At 39.6% G+C, this 19,580-nt stretch overlaps 2 protein-coding genes across 5 annotated transcripts; one reads left to right on the forward strand and one right to left on the reverse strand.

The window, feature by feature from the left end:
* Positions 1-520: 520 nt before the first annotated feature.
* On the forward strand, positions 521-6,593 carry golm1 (golgi membrane protein 1). 3 transcript variants are annotated; one of them, XM_084360063.1, is made up of 11 exons: positions 521-712; positions 2,007-2,141; positions 3,167-3,346; positions 3,544-3,598; positions 3,717-3,819; positions 3,946-4,057; positions 4,199-4,355; positions 4,541-4,768; positions 4,976-5,131; positions 5,295-5,387; positions 5,990-6,593. In XM_084360063.1, exons 2-10 carry the CDS (start codon positions 2,013-2,015, stop codon positions 5,384-5,386), a joined length of 1,212 nt encoding a protein of 403 aa, XP_084216189.1. In that variant the 5' UTR covers positions 521-712; positions 2,007-2,012; the 3' UTR covers position 5,387; positions 5,990-6,593. The 3 variants fall into 3 exon arrangements, with proteins under 3 accessions (XP_084216189.1, XP_084216190.1, XP_084216191.1); XM_084360064.1 differs by having other exon boundaries at positions 4,979-5,131; XM_084360065.1 differs by having other exon boundaries at positions 4,202-4,355.
* A 2,766-nt stretch (positions 6,594-9,359) lies between these two features.
* On the reverse strand, positions 9,360-19,544 carry naa35 (N-alpha-acetyltransferase 35, NatC auxiliary subunit). 2 transcript variants are annotated; one of them, XM_084360058.1, is made up of 23 exons: positions 19,449-19,544; positions 17,906-18,034; positions 17,755-17,788; positions 17,313-17,427; positions 17,033-17,107; positions 16,406-16,573; positions 16,231-16,297; positions 16,062-16,105; positions 15,901-15,951; positions 15,288-15,371; positions 15,003-15,117; positions 13,479-13,657; positions 13,282-13,341; positions 13,015-13,121; positions 12,763-12,829; positions 12,356-12,454; positions 11,943-12,121; positions 11,687-11,823; positions 11,226-11,293; positions 10,994-11,134; positions 10,743-10,865; positions 10,362-10,442; positions 9,360-10,112 (listed from the first exon to the last, which is right to left on the reverse strand). In XM_084360058.1, exons 2-23 carry the CDS (start codon positions 18,024-18,026, stop codon positions 10,053-10,055), a joined length of 2,175 nt encoding a protein of 724 aa, XP_084216184.1. In that variant the 5' UTR covers positions 18,027-18,034; positions 19,449-19,544; the 3' UTR covers positions 9,360-10,052. The 2 variants fall into 2 exon arrangements, with proteins under 2 accessions (XP_084216184.1, XP_084216185.1); XM_084360059.1 differs by lacking the exon at positions 15,901-15,951.
* Positions 19,545-19,580: the final 36 nt, after the last annotated feature.

Here is a 19,580-nt window from a genome sequence, read left to right on the forward strand (position 1 = left end):
TGTGATGCAGTAGTACATATGACAACACATAGTTGTGTGCTCAAGATCTTAAGTTGTTGAATCATAAAATGTTTATGTTATCATAAAAAGTAATCTGGGCAAATATTTTAACACAAATTACCTATCAGTTGATTTTTGTTTATTGTTAATTTCTGTATTTTTTTATTCTAAAATAGAAAATAGATTTCAAATATTGTGCTTATTTATGTATTTTATTACATTTTAATGTAAATATTAAGTCCAAACATTTTCAGGTACACTGGGCCTGTATGCCCGTGATGCCTTCAAGTGCTCTCTGTAAACTATAAAATTCCGTAATCAGACGGTCGAACAATCAAATGCTTTGACATCAAAAGAACAATATGGACTCTAGTAGATATCCAATCCCGTCACTTCACCTAGAAATGAATCTTACAGAAGCACGTTGTACATTAGATGTATGTTTTTAAAGTTATTTTATCACTGAAATGATTGTGTACACCGAAATGTATTTTTTTCTTACAGCGCCGAAAGGCAGCACCCGACTCAGGCACAACACAGGGAGTCAGTCTGCTGTTTGTATGGAAATAATGAACACGAGCTAACACCCTCGCGGAAATGCGCTGATAATTACCGAAGAAACGCGACCAGATAGTGATTTAAATCACCAAGTATCACTACATCCACTGGAAACGACACTCAGATCCTGTTTCGTGACTCTTGAGTCTACTGGGTAAGTCGATAGTCTAGCTAATAGCGTTAGCTAAATGCTAACGACGCAAACGTTAGCTTGCAACGTAGAGTGACAACGCTGGTTGTATTTCGACTTGAATGGCTAAACGTTGCTTAGTTTCTTGCCCTTTTTTTAAAATCAGGTTGGCTGTTATTTTTTTAACATGTGAGACTCTAACATATGTCCTCTACACAACCAGTAAGTCTGTGTGATGACTGTTAACACCAGCTTTAGCTGCACAAGCTCACTCCTGACCTAAATTCAGCTTATCGATCATACGAGAGACCTTTTGGTTTGCTGTTTAATTGTAACAGTGGCATTAGAAAAGACGAGGCTCGGCCCCGGGGCTGCAAAACATGTTTAACCTGCTGCTGTCGGGCCTGTGCTGTGATTTGGTAGCACACACACCAACATTTTCTTCATCCCATCCAAGTGCTTGTTGGTAATCTTGAGCTGAGGTGACTCCCTTTGGCCACCCTAACGTTGCTGCCGCTGTGTGACTGGGAGTCCTCGACATTTAATATCAGCATCGGCAGCAAGCTAAAGTTAAATCACAGCTGATTCAAGATATGACATTTAACGTTATCTCTTTGTGATTACGGGTTATAACCAGTGTTTTGGGATTCTACAATGGCGTCTGTTTGTATGTTTAGTCTGTGAGAAGTCAGTCATTTTAGTAAGTTATTTACATTTTCCCATGGATCATTTGCATGCTGGGAGGAACCCATGCAGGGAAAGGCAGGGTCGGGCATATTATTTACATGGACAGCATACATGGCCACCACCAGACAACCTGATACTGTGCAGTGAAGTGAGAGTATGTTGTCTGTGTATGTGTGAAGAGCTGCTGTGTTTCAGCCCCCATGGGTCCCTGGGAATGTGTCCTTTCCCAGCAACCTGCAGACATTTTTAATTGAGTCAGCATTGTTAGGGACAAACTGAGATCTTCTCTCTGTTCCATTGTGTTGAGTAGAGACTGTACAACTTTAACATGTGGCTGTAATGTTTGTGCACGTATTGTTTGTACGTGTACATCAAAGTTGCATCTCTACATGGTTAGACATTTCCTGTACTTGTTTTTCTGTTTTTTTTCTTTTTGCCTGAGCTTGCCTACCTACTGCAGGCCTGACAGTGAAACCTCCTTTATCAATTAAACTCCATAAATGACCTTAGCCATAGTATCAGCAACAGTTATCCTCACGTCTGCCAACCCATTTTAAACTGTAATTCAGAGCTCACAGATGTCTCACAGTTCTCACCCTGGCTGTGGTTTGTGTGTGTGTCCTGTTTCTAGTCAGCTATGGGTGGGCTGGGAAACGGCCGTCGTGGAGGAAGATCACCCCCTCTGATGATTGGCGCTCTAATCGCCTGCATCCTGGTTCTGGGCTTTAACTACTGGGTGTCCAGCTCCCGTAACCTGGAGCTACAGGTAGGTTAATCTGTATGTGTGTGTGTGTTTCTGTGCTTTCATAACCAGAGTGAAGTGCAACCCCAAACCCTCCAATAAAACCCTGAGCTTCCAGCATTTGCCTAACCTTGATACATTTACAATTTAAATGCTGTATAATTTTTGAGAAGTTAGTGGTTATTTCCTGACTTTGTTGATGCATATCCGCAACACGGATGCATGATTCCCTTCTGCAGAAGTTAAGCTTATCAGTTCCTCATTTGGGCTCCAGTTTTTTTTTTTTTTTTTTTTTTTTCCTGTTGGAAAGCTCATTTTGCAGATTATGTAATATGCTTTTACAACTGTGGAAACAGGAATATACTTAAGGCTAATCAGCCATTTCTTTTGTTTTGTAGAAAAATTGTGCTATTGGTGCTGATCTTTTTTTTTTTACTGTGCAGGGCAGGGCTGCCCAAAGAGGGACCCGCAGGCCAAAGTTGGTTCACTTTGGCCCGCAGATGTTTCTTGCAAAGAAAAATACCAAAACAAAATCAAAAATATTATTTGAATCCATATTTATTCTGTTTTTTTTTGTGAGATAAAATGCTTTGTTGGGCTTTAGATCATGGCAGTGACATTTTGTGCAGGAATTGGGATGCTTCAGTGTTTTTACATGATTATTTATTCTGTGACATATCTGCATTTTTATTTTGTGTTTTGTGAATGTCTTTGGTCCCCAAACATAATGCAACACATTTCATTTGACTTTTATCGCATATCCATGCACACGCACATATATGCACCCGCGGCCCATGAAGTTTCAGTTTTGGCCCTTGAAGGAAAAAGGTTTGGGCACCACTGGTCTTGGGGTTAAGTGGAATTGAGAAGAACCATGAAACACAGCCCAGTATGCTTTATATTTTGTCATCATAATCTTGAGTTTCTATCAATACCCAGTCTTTTAGTTATGTCCTCCTCTATTTAAATATTATGAATAAGACACAAATGAATTATTTAAAAAAAAAAAACCTGAATTAAGTTTAACCGTCTTTGTGTGTGTGATATAGACTAAGCTGTACGAGTTGGAAGGCCAGGTGCGACGTGGAGCAGCAGAGCGAGGAGCAGCAGATTTGAGGGAGTCTGAGTTCCAGGAGGTGATCCAGAGACAGAAGGAGCAGCTAAACCGCATAGAAAACCTCTACAAGAGCAAGCTGGAAGGAGCCCAGAACGTCTGCAACCAAGAGAAGGTTAACAAAACAAACAACACTGGGAGTTTTAAATTCAGTGGGAACAAATGACACATGTAACTGCTGTCTGTAAACTGCAGAGCAGTTTGGAGGGGGTGAAAACACGCCTTTGACCTCTTCCTTCCTGGTTCACACTTAAAAAACATGAAAAGTTGACACACTGTGGAAATTCAGAGACATTGTGTTTTTTCTTCTAGGGCACACTGCAGCAGAACATTTCCTCCAGCACCAAAACCATACAGGAACTCAAAGGTGACAAATTTGACATGTCTGAAAAATTAATTGCATTAACAGCCAATTAGAGCTCATCAGAAAATAAAATAACTCGGTTCTTATGTAGCTCTTAATGTTCTGTGTGTCTGTACTGTAGGTCAGCTGAGTCAGCTAAAAGATGACCTGGGCAAGCTTCAGACGGAGCTGCAGGGTTGCCAAGGCAACATCAAAACCCTTAACAACAAACTCACATATGACATGTAAGAAAAAGACTTCATCACAACAACTTCATATACATCATATATACGTGAACTGCCATTGCCATCATGAATTGCCTCAGTGCAGAGAATATATATGAGACCGTGTGTGTTTGTATACATGTGCAGGACCCATTGTCACTCCCAGGTCCTGTCCCAGAAGGAGTTGTGTGATGAGAGAGTGGCCGCTGTTCAGAAGAAAATGGAGAAGCTCATTCTTCCTCCAGCTGTCTCCTCACAGGTACAATGGCTTAAAACCAGAGTTACTCCAGAGTTTTTCCACCAGATTGGTGTCTACTGAAGTAGCAGGCTGGTTTAAAAAAGTGGCTGTCCCTGATGGTGTAGTAATAGTAATGTTGTATATGATGTATTAATTCCTCAGCAGGCCACTGCAGTGAATGGAGCAGTAAAAGATGATGGACCAGTCATGGCTGATGCAGTTAAGACGGCAGCTGTCGTAAGCCACACGCCGAGTGTCTCTCAGCCCAAAGAAAATGAACCACCTGAACTACTGACCAATGAGATCATCGAGGACAAAGGTAAAAGACATGGATGACCTGGTGGATCAGTCTACCTTAATTTTACACATAACATCATGCAATGGCACCAATATTCATGTATGTGCATATTGTCTATATTTATATCTGTACATATCTTTATTCAGACTTCAATAACAAGTGTGCACTCTCATATCGCCCTTCCCTCCTTCCTTGTTATTTCACAGGTCCGGATGCCACAGCAGACCTGACTCCAGCTAAGGATTTCTCTGATGTCGAGTCCCCGTCTCTTCCCTCAGCTGCTGCAGTCAAGCAGGACATTTTGCCACCACCAGTGGGCGCTGCAGCAACAGAAGAGGGTGAGGCAGAGGCCAGCAAACTTGTGAAGAATAATCTGACTGACGATAAATACATGGAGATGATGGATGTTCATGAAGAGGGCGCCCAGACAGAAGGTAAAGAACTCACACATTGAACACACGAGTGCTTGTGTTTTCCTATCTTATTGGCTACCGCTGGTTTGAGGTCTAATAGTGGCCAATAGAAAGTGTTCCCTATTGAAAGCAGTGAACTAGTTGGTTATTTCTAGCTAGACGTTCTCAGTGAAAAGATTGTGAATGTTTTAATAAAATGAAACAACAATTTGGTCATGCTGCCAAAAGCAGACCCTGGGATGGAAGGCATGCTGACTGGCAAGGTGAAGGAAGATGAGACTCCTGGTGGGCAGAAGACAGAAGAGCCAGAGGATTATGATGGAGAAGAGCAAGGAGAGGGTGGAATCGATACGGACAAACAACAGCAAAACAAACAGCCTGAAGGTATGTATGCCTGTATAGATTAAAACAGAAACAGTTCCACTTTTTGGTTTATCAAAGGTGCAGAGCTAGACTTTGGAAGAGGGATAGTTAATAACAAATGCTCTGTACTAAAAAAAGATTTGTGCGTAATAGATGTTAATAACCACATTGTGCCTTCTGATAGACACGGAGGAGAAGCTGGCTTACTATAACGGGGATGATGAGAACAAAGGAGAGTTTGAGGCAGACAAACAAGCTGCACTTGCCCAAGTCTAAGGTACGCACCGAAACACAGACACCTGCATCACTGACATTCACTAGCTTTCATGGTTGTAGCTCGGACGTTTGTTCAGTGACGTATCAAACTATTGTCTGAGGTTTGTCAGTGTTTATTTCATGGCAGCAGATTAAAAACGGTTCAATTAAACTGGCCGTTGTAGGCATTTAAAACTCAACTGTGTGCAATGATAAATCCGATTTTTGGAAAGCATGCAGGTCTTCCTGCACTGTAGCTACATGCAGCTAAACCAACAACACAGTATGAAGTCAGGTTATAAAGTCCACACTGGTGATTCAATTAAAAAATACCACCGGAGCTATATAGAGTGTTTCTGTTGTTGTAATTTACATATTTTTCAGTCTGTACTTTCATAATTTGCTGCCATGAAATAAACTATTGAAAAAGCATTTAGGTCATGTCCATCTTGAATGTTTGCCTACTCGATGACCTTTGTGCCTGATTGCATTTATATTTCCTAAATACGAGGTTTAGCAGCGTTTTAGATCTTTAACTGTGCTGTAGGCACTGTGTAGCTTCATCAAGAGGAAATATAAACATATATGCTTGTTTTGAACGCAAAAGTGATTTTTTTCTTGCAGGGCTGGAGTCAAAGAAGGAGCCCAGGACCAGTTACACACCTCAGCACAACAGGTTAATGCAGCCCTCCAAACACTGAACACAAAACAAACCCAGATGGATGTTCGACAAAAAGACAGACTCATGACATTTGGTCCGGTGGTTGCCTGGAGTGTCTTTCGTGATCTTAATTCTGTTCTGTACGTTTGATCTCATTACATGTCGTCAGATATTTTATCCTTTTCAAACATCAGGTTTTCTGTGTTAGACCAAGAGTATATAAAACTTCATATTCAGTGCACAATATTCTGAAAGAGTCTGAAAAATGCAAATATCTGCTAAGTGTGTAGTCTCATGATTTTCGTTTACATGCATTTTACTGTACACACACAGCCGTGAGATGGTTTTATTACAGCTGTGACTGCTCACAGTCATTTCAGTATGTTTAGGTGAAACAAAGTATCCAGTACTCTCATATCACCTACTCTTCATCTCTACATCTCAACATGCCTGGAATTCAGCAGATTTTATTTATGTGATTAGACGTTTTGTTTATGTTCACTCTTTAATGATTGTAACTTGAATGAAATATAAGTGCAGACCCTTATAGGGTTATGAAGTGTCAAATATGATCCCAGTGACATCCATCAGAGGGCTCTGCAGCACAGACCTCCTCTCTTACAGATCAATGGTCAGTTAATGCAAATGAGGCTTCCCATAAATGCAGCAAATGAAGGAAATGTGCTGAGATCCTTTTCAGACAATTTAATGTTGATTTGGAAACCGTTAACGGCCTCTGCTGATTATCATGTAGCCAAGAAAGCTGAAAAAAGTAAGGTTGGCTTCATAGACATCTTCTGGATTATATATACTGGAGTAACTTTGTCAGGTTTAAACAAACTATATCATGATTGATGTAAATAGACATTTTTGATCAGTGAGAAATCATTCCTGAAGCGTCAGATCAACATCACGGATCAGTAAGACAGAAAACCAGTTTTAGATTATAATGAAGGGAACAGTTTGGAACATCTGGATGATCTATACTGATTTTATTTCGACGCATGCCTTATCCATTCTGTGTACACCGGTTTCCCCTGCTTCACAGTAGAGGTTGGATGTAGAGCCACGTTACATGTTTACCGGACCTGCTGTGAGTGCTGTGAAATCACATTGTGGATACTGCCTCTGGTCTGCTGAAGTGAATGAACTGTATATTTTGTGGAGAGAGATTTTTGAGAGTTGCTGTAACATTATGAAGGACGTTTCCTTGAAGCTGGAACAGCGTGTCGTGCTTGAGGGCTCCTGCAAATCCAGTAGATGTGAACTTTTCAGTTGCCGTGCTAACATGTTTTAGTCCATTCACCTTAAAGCTGAACTAGACTGGACATCGTATGGATGAGCGCAAACATGAACTAATATTAGGCATCAGAAATAATGAATTAATAATAATAATAATAATGATAAATTAAAGTTACATTTAGAGACGGGATCTTTTGTTGCCTTGTGTTTTATACAGGACAGATGATTTGTTTAGTTTTCCAGGTACTCTGCTTTATCTAAAAGTGGTGACTTCGACTAAGCAACCACAGTTAATCCTTATGTTGTAGTTGTATTGCTGTAATTTCCATAATGCTTTGACATCTCATCCAAGAATCCTGAATCAGATAGTCGACGGCTATCCCCCCTTATTTGCTTATCTGAATCTGAGTAATTACAATAAGTGGTGAGAATACAATGAGGGGCGTTATACTGTGCACCTGACCGATACTAAGATGGGGCTTGCAGGAGAGTACTGAAATTTGATCACTGAAAAATCCCCATGTCAGTTTTATTTCCAACGTCTTCTGTTCCTGAGGCTTCCCAACATATGAAGAATTGCACAAGATGAGTTACTCTTTTGATGCATAGGAAGGTTCAGGCATAGGAAAAAACAACAACTTGATTTTGACTTAATAACAACATATCAAGAAAGAAGCATGTGCAGAGATACAGTGTCGATTTCTTCTCAACTCTAAAATTCTCATTAATGGCTTCATAGTTGCAAAAACATGTCATCAAAACTTTTTCATGCGTTTTTTTTTTTAACCTTCCAAACAAAATGAAATTATTTTGTTTTTTAAACTTTGGCTTTCCATCAAAAAAAGATGAAAGAAGTTGTTAAAGTACACTCTTTTATTTATGTTTCCTTATAAAATCAGCGTTTTGTTTGATGTATTGGAACAAGTTTTGTGGGTTTACAAAATGCTTGACCACGTGTTTGTTATATTAAAGAGTCTGTAAGGTCACAGGGGGAAAAACGTTTCAGTTCAAAGTCCTCGATCTGGTGACTTTTCATTTGAGGAACATAAAATGAAAAACAGAATTTCACCGTAACTTATTTTTCATTTGTGATGGTTTATTTGTTTTTTGGAGCCCAGTCATCATATTTATAAGAAACTACACGTGTATGGAATAGGAGTGCTTTTGATGATCTTGCTGAGGAAATATTGTTCCTGAGTTTTTTTTTTTTTTTTTTTTTTAAGTATGTCATTTTATTTTTTTTAAGTTGCTGTTATTTGTTTTCAGTGTAGTCATCTGACACTGCTGACTTTCTTTCGTCAGAGAGCTTTGTCTGCTTATCTGTGTAAAAAAAAGTCCCATTTTCTGAACTACAAGTCTGCGTACCTGGAGAGAACATGTTGATGAAAATGAAATGAATTTTTTATAAATTTGATCTTCTGTTTTTGTTGATTTCATGTGTTTGAATTTGTATTTTATTTTGAACTGCTGAACAAATTTGTGAAAGGTTTAAATAATCATAGGCTTTATTGATGAATATAGAGAATAAAAAATGTTTTTATTACCACAATAAGGACAATAATGTGTTTTTATGTGGGATTTTGTTGTTTGTTGCTTTGTAATAAATTGTAAAAACATGAAACATAGCAGGGGCAAATTACATGCATGGTCATAATAATGGCATACCTTTCCAAATACACACTGAACACTATAAAGGGCAGTAATAGTAACATAAATCAATTATTCACAGGTATGTGGATGAGTTATGAGAATGAAAATGCTTATTGGATTATTGCATTTTCATTTTATTTTATACTCAAATATTACCTACATATGTGGAAAATTACAATTTAATTGTGGAATTACGTCCTCAAATTTACATTATTGTCCCCTATGGGCTTCCGTACTTTAAGCAGTGTTTTTAATACACACCACAACACACAGTAAGTTGCAGTTGGTAAACTCGTACACATTTTTGAGTTTTTTTCTGTACCAAATCTACCTGTTCAAACCAAAATATACAAATATAACAAGATCTTTTTTTCACCTTAGATTTTTGTGCCCTAAACATTTTTTTTATTGTCTGAAAATGTAATTAATTCAACAACAGAATAATAATACCACAGGAAAGACATGTTTTATTGTGTTCTTGTGACGGCTGTAGCTTTTCAGTCCTCTGGAGTTGCTGGTAGTATTGATTTAAAGCAGTGCAGACGGTTCACATGCCTGGAAAGTATCTCTACAGTACCCTTCCTGTAAAGTTGTGAATTTAAGATCTCTAACACATGAAACTGGTGCTGTATGAGGTATGACACGATACTGTAGTCTTTTCAGGCTCAACATTTTCATTCAGATGAGCACATAAATACATAGAAAGCATATTTCATATGTTTGAATGATATGCACCCATTGTCATCACTGCTGCTGTGGAGGCAGCATATAAAAATTTTAATTAGCCAGTTCTTTACTCAAAAGCACCTCGACTTGTGTCCGACTCTCACACGCACACATACAAAGCAAACATACACGGATGCAGATGTGGATATATTATCACTCCATTTAGGTCCAGTTGTGAGTTCTCTGGTCTGGTTTCTTGTGTCACATCTTTCATTCAGGTGGAAAAAAAAATAAATTGGGTGTATGAAACACACCTTTACACAACCTTACAGTTGGGTGTATCAGACACATTGTTCAGACATGGACTGGATCAGGGCCATTGCACACTTGTTCAGCTGCGGGAACGTTCTTTATGGCTGAAGGTCTTCACGATGACTCTCTCGAAGCAACTCGTGCAGCAGAGCAGAATCAGATGATCTTGACCACAGGGAAGTACTTGTGAGCTGAGAAGTCGAATTCTGGGAGCACCTGGGGATGCACAAATTTGGCATTTTACTCCAAAAAACAAAATTTTCCCAATGTGGAACAGCTGTCACAAAAGACTGTAGCCAACATTAAGATAAGCCTTTCACAATGCACGTCCATCAAACACCAACATATAAGCATTACCCACTTTTAAAGCACTTGTCTCAAGATTAGAATAACTTTTATATCTAATAAAAATGAACAATCTTTTTTTAACTGGTTCCACAGAAACAAGGTGTTTTGTTGTGTTACCTTGGTCTCCTTCTTGTGCCCTCCAGCCAGGAGCTTCATGACTACAATGTTAGGCTTGGCCACCTTCAGTATACGGTTAACCTGTAATAAATCATTAACTGGTTATTGATGGTTCAGAACAATAGAAAAGGTACAACCAGACTATTTAAATGACATATTGTGAAATGATTTAACAAGTAGCACAGGTGAAGATGAAAAAAAAAACCTTTTCAGGAATAGATTATTAACATTAAAAACTAAATGGGTTTGGCATGTCATTATGGATCCCACTTCTTTCCTCGAATAAGACCCGCTACTCTGCCTGGTCTTAGCGCGAAAAGCAGTGGGATCCATTAAAACACGGGTCTGGCATTTATTTTACAATAGTTAACACTTCCTGACCTCAGGGTCTGGGCTGGGCACATTTTCTAAGATGAGCTTGGCCTGCTGGAAGTGTTTGCTGGCAGCCATGTAGAGGTCAGCGGAGCCTGGTGGAGGATTGTACTTCTTCAGGTCGGACATCTCCTGGAGGTGACAACCGAGAGCAGAGAAATTGGAAAGCAAGTGAGATAAAGGGCAAAAAAAAGGAAAAATGCAAAAGATAAAATGTGATGACAGAAATATAATGAGTGGAGGAGACTCTGTTCTAGTACCTTGAACTGGATGTAGTGCACAGGCGGGGGCGTGACCACGCTGTTGAAGGGGGCGAAACGATGCTCATAGCGCACCTGCTCGCTGTCCAACTCAAACTGAGGCTTACGCACCTTCCCGTCCATATCCAGAGCTACCATGGTCTGAGGAGGCAGAGAGGAAGGACAATGCTGCAGTGCGAGTAATAAACAGGAGAGAAGACGGCTCAGAAGCAAAGTTATACTGATGTCCTACCTTATACATGCCAGCGCACATGTTCTGGTATGCTTGACTCATGGTAATCTCCTTGCTGAGAGGACGAACTGTAGGGGGAACCAAAGCATGGCGTTAGTAAGATGAGCAGTAAAGCTTTTACATTAAGGTCCTTGTAATAAGTTATAGTTAATAGGTAATAAGGCCCTCATAAGTCCTTTTAAGACATTATTGACATTATTATTTGTACGACTATGTAAGTTTTAAAAATAGCATCATACAGTAGAGACATTATTGTGGGTTTATAAGACTTCATGAGTTTCTTAAAAAATTGTTTAAGACTGCATTAAAACACATCTGATTATAATGTCATTGTTAAAACCTTACTGAGCTTTGTTGTTGCTTTATTAACATGAATAGCTTATTGTGATTATTAACTTAATTATGCATTTATTAGCAGTTAACATTGCCCTTTGCAGCTCCTGGATCAAAAGCGAGCGTACCTTTTTTCTTCTTCTTGGTCTTTTTGCTGCTGCGTCCTTTCAGCTGCTCTTCCAGAATCCGCTCCTCTGCCATCTGAGACGAGTCGGCCCTGCTCAGAGTGGACATCAGCCATGCGTACAGGAACTCTGACAGGTACCTGCGGTCAAAAACAAACTCGTATTCATTCACAGATGAACCAAAGTGCACCTGTAGAGGGATCTGATTGTGTGTGCCTACCGGTTAGAGCCAGTAACAAACCAATGCGTTTGCTCTCACCAGTAGATGTAGTAGTATTCATGCATGCTGTACAGCTCCAGTTCAAAGCCACTCAGCAGGTACTGGATCATGATCCTCAGGTTATGATAGAGGATCCAGGTGCCAAGACAGGCTAGATGCTGTCGCTGAGGCTCAAGTTTCATCAGCAAGCTGTGCAGGGCTGCATCCACCTTCTCTGCCTGAAGAGTGCAAAAAATAGCTGGTTTACAAATGATAAGATCACAACTTCCCCCAGAGTGGTTGGAAGAAAACCACAAAGAAGTTGGCTTTGTACTTTAAAAAAATATATTGTTCTGGGTTCATATTTTGCATAAATGATGAAAAAATGTCAAAGATGTTGAAACTGAATGATTTCTTAAATTCCTTCAAAGAAAACTATTATTGCCAAATAGAAGGAAACAGCTGCAGTTCACCTCGTCCTGCAGCGTGGCAAACTCTTCAAGAATGTGACCCAGCTTGTCTCTCTGTCGAGCCCGGTTGTGTCCGTGGATCTGGATCAGACTGCAGAATGGCTGAAGGGGGAATTAGCGAGACACAAATAAACGCACAGCTTCACTACATGCCTATTCATGTCACTGATGATAGACTAGCCCATTATCTCAGTGTTGAAATATAAAATAATCCTATAATAGCAGAGCTAAAAATAGCCTCTGAACAAACTCTCCTTTGAGGCAGCAATTATACATCTCTCCTCCTAAACTATTCACTTTAAACTCACTTATGCTCAAGTGAAAGCAGCCCATGAAGCTCGATGAACGACTGAGGTATGAGAATGCAGCAGAGCTAGAGTATATAATACTGAAGAGTAAAGGTAACATACCCTGGAGCAGTGCGTAACAAAGGAGTCAATGTAGTCCTTGGCCTGGTGGTTGTTGAAAAGACAACACCTGGAGAGAGACAGACACACATAAAATCAGCATCTTGAGGCAAAACAAGCTCACTCAAGAGAGTATGCATATTATAAAAACACACACAGCCCAAAACAAGGTTCAAAATCAACCCCAAAATAACTGTTTAACTTAAAATCTTTCACCTGTTGAGGGTTTAATTGTTTAACCAACGCCAGACTTACTTGTAGGAGAGGACAGGCGGGCTGACGAAGTATCTCAGAGCATCTTTAATCATGTCTTGCATCAGGTGGGTCCCAAACACTTTCTTATTATCTATCAAAAACGTTGTCTGGATGTAGGAAGACAATCTGGTGAGTTCTCATACGCTGGGTTATAAACAGATGTGTTTTTACTAAGATTATATTATCGCTTCCATAAGTTTTATTGGTTTTTTTTACATGTACATAAACTCTTGAATTTCAGATTCAAAATGTCAATTATTAACTTACCTGAAGAAGAGATCTAGAGAGCACACAGGGAGACTGTTCACTGAACTCACAGAAGAAGTCCTGGTAAAAGCACAAAGACAATATTCATATGCCTTCATCATTGGCGCGATACTTAAAATTTGGTATATAAATTCCACATTATGTACCAAATTTGGGCATAAATGTAATGGAATAGCAATCTGGACTTGTGTGTTTACCAGTATGCCATGCAGGTTGGTGGTGTTGATCACGTCACACACGGTCTTGATGCGTTCTATGAGTTTGCCAAAGTAGGCCACCATGTCCTCCCTCTTAATGATCTTGGCGTAGCGAGGAAAGGTGGGCGGCAGCAGTCTCTGGTTTACCAGGGGCTCAAAGCCCATCATGATGGGATGGTCTGCAGCATACACGGAGTAAAAAAAAGGTTAACATGGGTCACATTTAGTAATTATAAAGTAATCTTCCCCTAGAGGCTGCCTCAGCTAAATGTAATAAAGCAAGATAAAAATTAATTGAAGTTTTTTTTTTAGCTCTCTGTCTGGAAATTCACTGAGGTGGAGAAGGTACATTTAGTGTGCAGCATATGATGAGTACTTAACTGGTTGGCTGGAGAGCAGAAATGTGAATAATATATGCATAATTTAGTTGTTCTGAGTAATTTCCAATCTGAGCAGCTGTGGTGTTTGTGTCAAACTATTGTGTCTAGGTCAGTGCATTTGTGTGTTATTCCATTTTTACACCGAATTAGCACGCATGTGCAGGTTTTTAAATGTGGGTAAACCTACTAAAAATAGACAAATGACTTCTTTCCCATTGCTCTTCTTCCTGTGTGTCACATTCAAAGTCACAAACCCACCAGAAAAACAGGGGACAGTAGAAAGCAGCTGGTCATATACCTCATCAGACCTCATCCAGAAGACATTAAACTTGTTTTAAGAAGGTCTTAGTCAATAATATAATGAACTATACACATCACTTTTTCCAGAGCTGATGATGGAAGTGGCTGAGGAGTGACACATCTTGCTTCTCTCTCATCTCTGTTGAGAGATGCATATGCACCGCACTGATCAGGCAGCTGGCAAAGATAGGGCACTGACATTGAGGCTGGTGACAATGTCAAAGTGGTTACTTTTTATATCCTTTCCTTCAGTCTCTCTCCTTGAACAGAGACGGATGGAAAAGTACTTCGGAACTTCAAAAAGTGTCACAGCATCACACCCGAAAAGGGGAGAAATTAGCATGTGCACCAGGGTGTCATGTTTCCATCACAGCTGCTCAGAGCTGAAACCGATAAACACCCGTGGCAACTGGAGCGTCATTTTACAGGGATGTGAATGTTGATTGTACCACAAAGAGTTTTCAGCTGGTTATGTAACAGTCTCAGTTTACACTCCATATGACCCGCATTAGCAAACAACACCATCCGCTAGAAGATTGGCCATTTCTCTGCAGTTATTATAGTCACACTTAATGCCTGACACTGGATCGATTTCAATTTATACAGATCAGGTAAGCCATAAAAATCAAGTTCTGAGGATGACTTGAGGAGTCTCACAGCCTGAGGAAGGAAGCTGCTCTGTCGTCTGATAGTACAGCACAGCACTAAAAGTTTGTTTTGTTTGACGGCCTCCAGGGGCCGCTAGATTCGACCAAAAAATGAAAGTTCCTCTTAGCTGCTTTAAGGACAAAAGCCAGATGTTAGTGGTTCTTTTTGTCCACTATGAAAAGGTTATTAGTTTTACCTCCTTTAGTGGTGTCATTCTGTGATTGGATGCCATGCTGAATACTGGAATGAATAGCTGATAAGAGGTCAGCTGCCTGAGCCACAAGCTTTTGGGCCTCGCAAACCGAGCTGGTCTAAAAAGATAAAAAGACACAACCTTAAACAAACACACACATGAACACGAAGAAGATAACTACCAATTTAACAAACAAGTCCCTTAAAGTACAAAAAAACCCCTTTAATTAAAAGAAGAACATCTGAAAATACATGTGATGTCATTACTTCCTGTCTGATTGTTCATTACCTCTTTCTTGGTAAAGGTGATCAGTGCTGTCAGTAGAAGGCGCGTGAACTTGATTCTATTGAAGAGTGCCAAAAACTGCTGATGCTGGAAAAACAAAGAGTAGGAACATTTAACATGCTCACGTGTACAAAGCTAATAATACACATACTTCCTAATTTGTCTTTGAAGCTCCACAAGGCACAAGAAATCACAAAAGGCGGAATTTTAGGCTTTTTACGACCACCCAGTCCATTTTTGGGTCGGATTTTGGTCGTTATTATTATTACTGTAACAGCTGGAAATTCCAGAGTAGACTCTCAAAAGGTCATATAAGTCCCACAATCTGATAGACGGATGGAAAACAAATTATAACAGGCAGAGGTTGAGAAGGAGGCTTCAAGGTTTAGTTTGTGGCTGAAATAATATTAGGCTTCATTAATGAAGACCAGTGACATAATCTGATTTTATACCTGTAGTCCGATGTATTGTATGTTGAAACTGAAACCACATGAATCATACGTGTGTTTAGCTTTCAGATCGTCTAAAAAAGATATTCCAAAAACATGCCTCCAACAAAAACATATAAATCTGCAGTAAAAAAAACCCACAGACATGCAGAATTGACCTGACTCACCTCCAGCTCAACCTCCGGGTTTCGCTGCTCTCCCTGTCGACTGCGTGTGCTCTGAGGCAGTAGCAGAGAAACCAATAAACAATGTAATACTCAGCTTATGTATCAGCAGTATTTTATTAATATTTTAAAGATTGAAGCTTAAACTGGACAAGAACAAATACCTTTACTTTTCTCTGCAACTCATCTTCCACATCTTTCAGCATACCTGGTAGGAGAGAGAGATGACATCAGCTACACTTGTTCCTCTGAACTAACAGTATGAATCTGTAACGGCCTCACTTGTTCACAGTATACGTGAAGCTGGAGACTTAATGAACCATAATGCAGTACCTGTTACCCGCAGGTCTGTGACATTATTGGCCATCTTGAAGCCATAGGTCATGGCCTGGAAATCCTCCTGCAGACGAATATGAGATAAATCATCATTAAGACATAAATATGACACCAAGAACAGACACACACACGTACACACTGACTGACAGAAGGACAAGGGAAAGTTGCTTACCTCCTCAAACACAGCAGCTTTGTTGACTTTCTCTCGTGCAATGTCACACACCTTCAGGATGCCAAGGGCAAAGGCTTTGAGGGCCGGCTCCTCTATCAGGTCGGGGTTATGGACATAAAGACAGGTGAACACAGTCTGTGCCAGGGAGTGACCCTCCAGCCATGTGATCTAGGAATAGGAATACAAACATACACTCATGACTAATGGTATCCCGCAGTGGTGTGGATCTAAATTTCAAAGGGCTTCAGTGACTATGAAGTCAGAACACCATTTTTAATTCAGGTTTATTTCTGTTGTCGTTTGTGGGTTCAGGAAAAAAGAAAAAAGGATTGGTGAACATTAGAGATTGACTTGCCACGGTGATGACTGAATATATAAAACAGCTGTGAAGTGTAAGTAAAAATTAAAAACATGTAAAATGCCATTTTTGTATCTTCAAGTGAAGTGATAAACGCTCAAATTCAGCAAAAGTTCAGAGAATCCAGTGACCTCCATTAACAGACTGACTCTGTACACTCTCTTTGACATGCTTGTGGTGGGAAGCTAATCGAAAGAGAAAATTTGCCCTTCACAGGTCAGTCATATGCAAATCCATCCAATGTTTATGTATAAGAAACTGAAACTCACCAAACAGCAGAAACATGTGTCTATGATGCCGATGAGTTCAGGAAGACTAAGATCTTTCACCTTGATGGCACCTTCCTACAAGACAACACAAGAGAGCCATACAGATTATGTGGAACCAGGTGGGTAATCATACTGTTTGCATTAAACAATATTAATTAAACGAAATAATGCATTCAGAGTTTTACATTAAAAAAAAATTAAGAAAATTAGGCTTTTTATCTTAATACTTGAGAATTCACTGATTGCATTGTGTGTCAGTGTCAGGTCAGTGGTTCTGTACCTTGATAGCTTGTTCAAAGTTGAGCACTTTCCTGTTGACCTGGTTTCCAATCATTCCTGCATCCATTTTAGGATCCATCATCTCTATGGCTGACATGGCCTCAAACAGACCAAACCTGCCACAAAAACATAACATTACTGTCTGGTTTGGATGTGTGTTTACAAAGGGTTAATTTTTACCGATGATGATAATTGTGGACTGATCAATAGATGTTTATGCCAAGAAATTACAAGGATTTGGTCTTTCACTGCAATTACTCTATTTTGTCAATGCTATGAAGTCTCTGAAACAGTATCTAGACTCTCTGTTGAGGTCTGTGCGAATCAATTTTTCAGCTGGCAGGCTGACTCATGTCAGCAGTCAGTAGAAAATGTTTTTTGTTAAATTGAGCGAACTGACCCTTTAAAGTGTGAGTCTGCAAAAAGCATTTTGACCTACTCACAGTTTGTCATGAAGCAACTCTCCAAGATTCAACTCTGCATGAATAAAGGATGAGGACAAGGAAAGAGAAAGAAGAGGAACACGTCAGTTCCTTTTTTAAACAGCAACACATACAACTCCCACACGCAAGCAGTCAAGAGCAGAGCCTGTACCTTTGCATGCACCCTTGAATTCATGTGTAATGTCAACCCAGTTGGCATTGTTCTTCATCTTTTCTGGGATACCCAGCCCCCAGCCAGCATCATCATCCTCAACTGCTGACTTCATCACCATGGTGACTACTAAAGAGAAACACAGAGAACCAAGACAAAGCGTTCAGAATATTACAAAATATCAGCCACCAAACATTTTGTAACCAGCAGAAAACATGACACAATTTTGTGACAATATGAGTTTGCCCTGATTGCGAAACAGATCGTGTCAACCTGACATTTTATGACTTAAGTGAAAATCCAGCATTGTATGGTCGGCTTAAGTCACGTGTCAAGCCTTTTTAGACCCTCTGGTCTCGCAGTGCTGCCAGTGTTAAACAGTTGGCTTTCTTTACATGTTTAGTAACCAAGAACTGGAAAAACACACATTTACATTAACACAAAAATGTACTACATTCCTTTAACCCTTGAAATGTTCAGTGGAGAAACCAGTCTGCAAACACTGCTGGCTGATCAAGCTTTTAAAATACCATGCAATCTGTACAGTCAGGTTACAAGTGTAGGCTTGATCTGGATGTGACGTCCACGGTAATAATGTTTTCAAGGCTCATTTATATGGAATTGCATTCATACCCTTTCCATGGCATCTAAACGTCATTCAAAAACATCACATATAAGGCAATACGTATTCATTGATATTCATATTTTACATGCAGATGTGATGATGTGGGAGCAAACAGCCATTTAACTATTTATTTGCTGGATGTTCTTTTAAACTTGTACTTTTTTTCAACTTTTGCTCCACTCCTGAAAAGCCGGACATGTGGTGTATTATGATGTAGGAAATCATTAGAGGATTAACATCATGCTTTGTGACCATGAGGCTCAAATTAGAGCCTAAAAAGGTATAAATTGCACCCTTGAGTGCACTGGAAATTCTCAACATTCAAACTAAGAACATGCTGGATTTCTGTATGACTGATTTATTCATCTTTAACGGATATATAGCACATCTCTCAGATGTTGCTAAGAACATTTTGATAGAAATTTAGTAACTGAGCTAAGAAGCAAATAACTGCAGCCAGTGACATGTGTGTAATATAGCATAATGAAATCGATTTAACCTGATCACACACAGATACAATAATCAGAGCATAAACAAGATACTGACGCATTTCACTGAAAGTGAACTCAGCTAACAGTTACATGTAAAAAAACAAAAACAAAACACGAGAATAAGAGGCGTTCAGCTAATTTGAGTTAACCTAAATATGTGCCGTTTACAAAAAAACGTACAAAACAGTAAAGTCAGTTCTGGTTACTCATGCATGGCACTAAAAAATATGAGATGCATAGGACACGTTAGCTAGCTAACATCAACGTCAAAGTAGCTTGTAAAACCGGGCGCTAACAAGCTAATGTTGCCCTCAGTGTGAATAAATCATCACTATCGTCGGTTAACAGGTTATTCAGTTTAATCATGTACGCAAAACACAAATATTATTATCAGAAAGCCGTATTTTCGTTGTAAATCAGCACGTACCTCAGTATTGTGTATTGACCATGTAGCTAATAAAGCTCCCTTCAAAGACTGTATAGATCGGCGCATAAATTAAACGTCATAGGCCACCGTCAACCCAGGTGGGAGTGGACTGGGAAATGTAGTCTTTCTATG

This window comes from Pagrus pagrus (genome assembly GCF_965226575.1).
Source record: "Pagrus pagrus genome assembly, chromosome: 8".
NCBI lineage: Eukaryota > Metazoa > Chordata > Actinopteri > Spariformes > Sparidae > Pagrus > Pagrus pagrus.